At 28.0% G+C, this 4,256-nt stretch overlaps 2 protein-coding genes across 7 annotated transcripts in view; one reads left to right on the top strand and one right to left on the bottom strand.

Moving 5' to 3' along the window:
• Positions 1-4,256, top strand: part of LOC106465650 (rhotekin-2-like) — a 159,864-nt gene that overhangs the window by 119,178 nt on the left and 36,430 nt on the right. For 2 of the 3 annotated variants that reach the window (XM_022393589.1, XM_022393590.1), the window contains exon 7: positions 1,116-1,392. The exons of the other annotated variant lie outside the window; for it this stretch is intronic. In XM_022393589.1, coding sequence (XP_022249297.1) covers positions 1,116-1,326 — 211 coding nt within the window. In that variant the 3' untranslated portion in view covers positions 1,327-1,392. Of the gene's footprint in view, positions 1-1,115; positions 1,393-4,256 lie in introns of those variants that run through there. 3 annotated transcript variants of the gene reach the window in all.
• Positions 1-4,256, bottom strand: part of LOC111087326 — a 106,699-nt gene that overhangs the window by 64,850 nt on the left and 37,593 nt on the right. The gene's annotated exons all lie outside the window — the stretch shown is intronic.

The following is a 4,256-nucleotide window of genomic DNA, read 5'->3' on the forward strand; positions in this document are numbered from 1 at the left end:
CAGGCAAACAGTGGATATACCCGGGATTGACTTTTCGATGACTAATTATCAATGTGTGGGTCATGACTGACATTTTGTAATGTGATTTGACAATTCAATAACGTTTTTGAGCTTTCACTGACAATACTTATTTAAGATAATTTTAAGCGTGAAAACTGTCCATATTTTGATGTCATGATATGTAAATTAAAAATTGTTATTTTACGGTGATAATCTTGTTTTCTTGTGCCCAATAATGCATAATTTCATTTGATAAACACATTTAGATTGAATGGTAATTTATAATCAGTCACAAGAACGTCGAATCTGAATCACTTGAAAAAAACACGGGGGTGCTTAACTTTTTTCCAGGTGTATAGTTGCAGAAATCCATGTAGAGACAGCAAACTGACTAGTGTTAAAATAATCTGTCAAGTGGGGCATAGCCTATTGTATGTTTCACTTTACAAATCTCCCCAAATGTCTTTTTAGTCACTAGAGGTTGGTAGCCAGTTTTTTCAGCAGCAGGTAAATTTCCTACTGTTGATAGACTTTTATAAACACAATAATCTTTGTCCAATTAGTCAGTCTTTGATAATAACATTCCTGCTCAACTGGCACCAACTACAATGTAAATAACTAGAAAATGTTTGGTATAATGAGAAATAACATATCTGTTTGTGTCTTTTCCTGCACAGTTCTTACTAGATAAGGATAGTGCTTGCTTTGGCACTCTGCATTTGATTCTAGTGTGGGGATTTTAGAATCTTGAATATAGTAAGGAAGTAGTTGTAGTTCAATTCCATTTTAATTTCTAAAATGTAGAATGTTTATACTCATGTTAAATCCAGCTGAGAATTTCAATCAAAATCTAGTAAGTATTTTTTACATTTACAAGAGCCACTACTTACCTTAACATTATTTTAGTGTATAATTTTTAATCCAAACTTTTGTGGTAGTAGGACTAATCATTACAGTTAAATTTTCTTCCATAAGAGCAAGCTCAACCCTGAATAATTGTAAATTAGTTTGAGTGTAACAAGTGAGTGATAATTTGACACTATATTCCTAGTTTTCTATTAATTTGTTATTATTTAGTAAATGACGGTGAGCCATTTGTAATGTTTCTGTAACAGTGGACACAGGTTTGACTTAGTGGCTTATGCTACACTGCGACTTAATGATGTTGGGGATAGCATAAAAACCCACGATTTACTTCAAATAAACCCAGAGGATCCATGTCACCAACTTCCTTTATTTGGCTGTTTTTGCTGTAGACTTGTTGCACAACCTGATTTTGTAAACAAGGAGAGGTTTGCAGGATATCTGAAGATTATAAAGGTATGATAGTTGGTTGTTGAATTTCTTTCTGTGAAAGTGATCATTGTTCTTGTAATGATTAGGTTTTATTTGTAAAAGAGAATTTAAGCTCAAACATAACTGTCATCTTAGATGTGTAATGTTTCTATGCATCTTGAAATGAAAGAAAATTTGTCTTATTTGGTAAATGTAACTAAAAATAGAAAAGATAGTAATTTAAAAGCTATCAACTGGCATCAGTATTGTTTTCATTTATAAATCCCAAACATGAATAAAATAATTCCATTAACACTGTGACATGATAATTATCATTGAAAGGAATAATTGCAGTAGTAGGTCACCATGTTTTTAGTTTTATTTAAGTCATATCTTCAAGTTCACTAATCTACGAAAATATTTTATTTCTAAGATCAAACAACTTTTATCTCCAATAAGTAAAAATATTACTTTAATCCACACCCATCAATAGTGCACAGCATTTTATACAGACACTGTTTAGAATGTATTGTAAGAGTCAAAGATAATAAAAGGTTAGTTGTTTAAAACATTATACTACCACATTAGAATTTTATATTTTAAATTTTGCATAAATATGTTTTCTATATTACATTCTTATTTGATGCAATTTTGTAATAAAACTTCAAGTGTATATAATTATTATCAGGTTACTATTTCAAACCTCACAGCTCTTGGAAGGAACTCTTAAGACATTTTAATTTTTTGCAGGTTCAACTTTTATTTAATTATTTTTGTGGCTTCATTTGATATAATAAGCATCTATTTATTAAATATAATGTTTCATGAATAATGTATAATTTAAAAAATATAATAATAGTGACTTGATCAAGTATGAACTGCTTAGAGAAAATGTTTTCCATCCAAAAGAAAAACTCTTTACAATTTAAGTTTATTTAATTATAAAATTACAGAATAGTTTTGTTAATTAAGCTACATGATATTTTTGACTTATTAATATATATAATTTTAATTAAAGGGAAGATATTTTTTGCAAAAGTTAATTAATCCTTCCTTTTCAAGTAACTTCAGTATATTTTACCTTATAAGAGATTCCATGATAATATTTTACACATACATATAAAAACGGTTTTGGTGTCAGTAGTGGTCAGAGCACAGATAGCCCCTTGTGTTTGACAACAAACAAACAAATACACATACACAGTGTTTTTTCAGAAATGAAAATTAAAAAGTTAATATGCAAAATAAATGATTAAAACTCCAAGTTAAATGAGCAATTTAAATTAATTATAATTGAACAAACCTATAACTAAAAATTTCTTAATTATCAGCAGAATTCAGCTTTGTTTTTGTTTTTTATTGTATATTTCATAAAATGAAACAATTCTTCTATTGTAGAAATGTTGTGTCTATAAATTATATTAAACTTACTTCCTTGCTTGGAATGAAATGGAAATACAAGATATATCCATACATTAAACTCTGATCTTACTTGAGAAAAAAAGTATTGTGCATACTTTTATAAGAAGTAAATTCTTTAAAAACTCTCAAATTTCCTAAAATTTCTTTCATTCTTCATACTGACACACACAAAATATATATATATATATATATATATATATATATATCCATGAAAGTAAACAATTGTATATCTTAAAAATCAAAGATACAGAGTATATCTATTTACTAAATTTCTCTTTTTTTTTTTCAATAGTGATTGAAGTATTAGATGAGTATAAAATGAAATGAACCCCTATTCTTCATCATAATGGTAGAAATATAAAACATGTATATATTATGGAATTATACATTTTAGACTGAATTACCTATGCTTAAAAAATATGTTTATTTAAAACATTGATAAAAAGAATGATGAAACTGTGTTAAGAAAAATTGCTTGTAAAAAGAAACAACTAGCTGAATCGAGAGGCTATAACAAAAATTTAGTAAATAGTCTACTTAGGAATTATAAGAAGAAAACGGTCAAACCAAAGGAAAATAAATGTTTTATAGTACTGCAATATCCCTCCAAAATTTCTATGAACATTTTAAAAAATACAAAATTTTGTTAAGCTACATAAGATATATTTTACCCTTTAGATGCTATAATCAGATTCATCCAACTTGACATTTATAGCCCTTTGGTGCAACAAGCGGATTTGCCCCATGGTGTCACAAAAACTTTTCCTTATAGTGCGACAATCGAGATATTCACACATCCTTGAATTTCCTGCCTTATATGTAAACCACTGAGGAAAAATGTAACTAGTCGATTTCGATATTGAAAAAGTACTAAAAGATGTCAAATTCTACATATCGTTTTTTAGCGGATAATTGACACTTTTCAAGATCCCACCCAAAATTTAATTATGCACCCAAAGGATTAAAAAATATCTTGTGAATGTAATAACATTAATATAAGTCAAATAAATTGGAATTTACACCCAAGATCAAATGAACATAAATATGTTTGTAAAAAGGGGAGATTTAACATTGCAATTACAAAACACTAAAATAGACCATAAAGTACTTTGGTATACATGTAAAGTTATTGCTCAACCCCAGGGTTATAAAAAAAAAAGGAATGTTAGAGAATTTATTGAAGTAACAAAAAAATGTAGAATCATGAGGAAAGTCCAGAGTTAAATTCTATTTCGGTAAAGAATTTTGAACTAGAATTATTTATTTGACATTTCAGAGAGTTTCAACATAATATAAATAAGAATATTGGTGATGATGTCTCCTTGAAGGGAACGTAAGATTTTAATTATTAGATTTTGTAAATTTTATATTTAAGTTTTTAGATTTATATTTTGTGAATTATACATGGTGTATATTCTATCCACAATGTAATTGTACAATAACATGTGGAAAATGTGCTTGCACTTCAGAGAAAGCAGTATACGTTCAACATATACACCTGGAAAAAAGTTAAGCACCCCCGTGTTTTTTTCAAGTGATTCAGATTCGATGTTCTTGTG

Source organism: Limulus polyphemus, unplaced genomic scaffold (assembly GCF_000517525.1).
Source record: "Limulus polyphemus unplaced genomic scaffold, Limulus_polyphemus-2.1.2 Scaffold2013, whole genome shotgun sequence".
In the NCBI taxonomy this organism is placed as follows: Eukaryota; Metazoa; Arthropoda; class Merostomata; order Xiphosura; family Limulidae; genus Limulus; species Limulus polyphemus.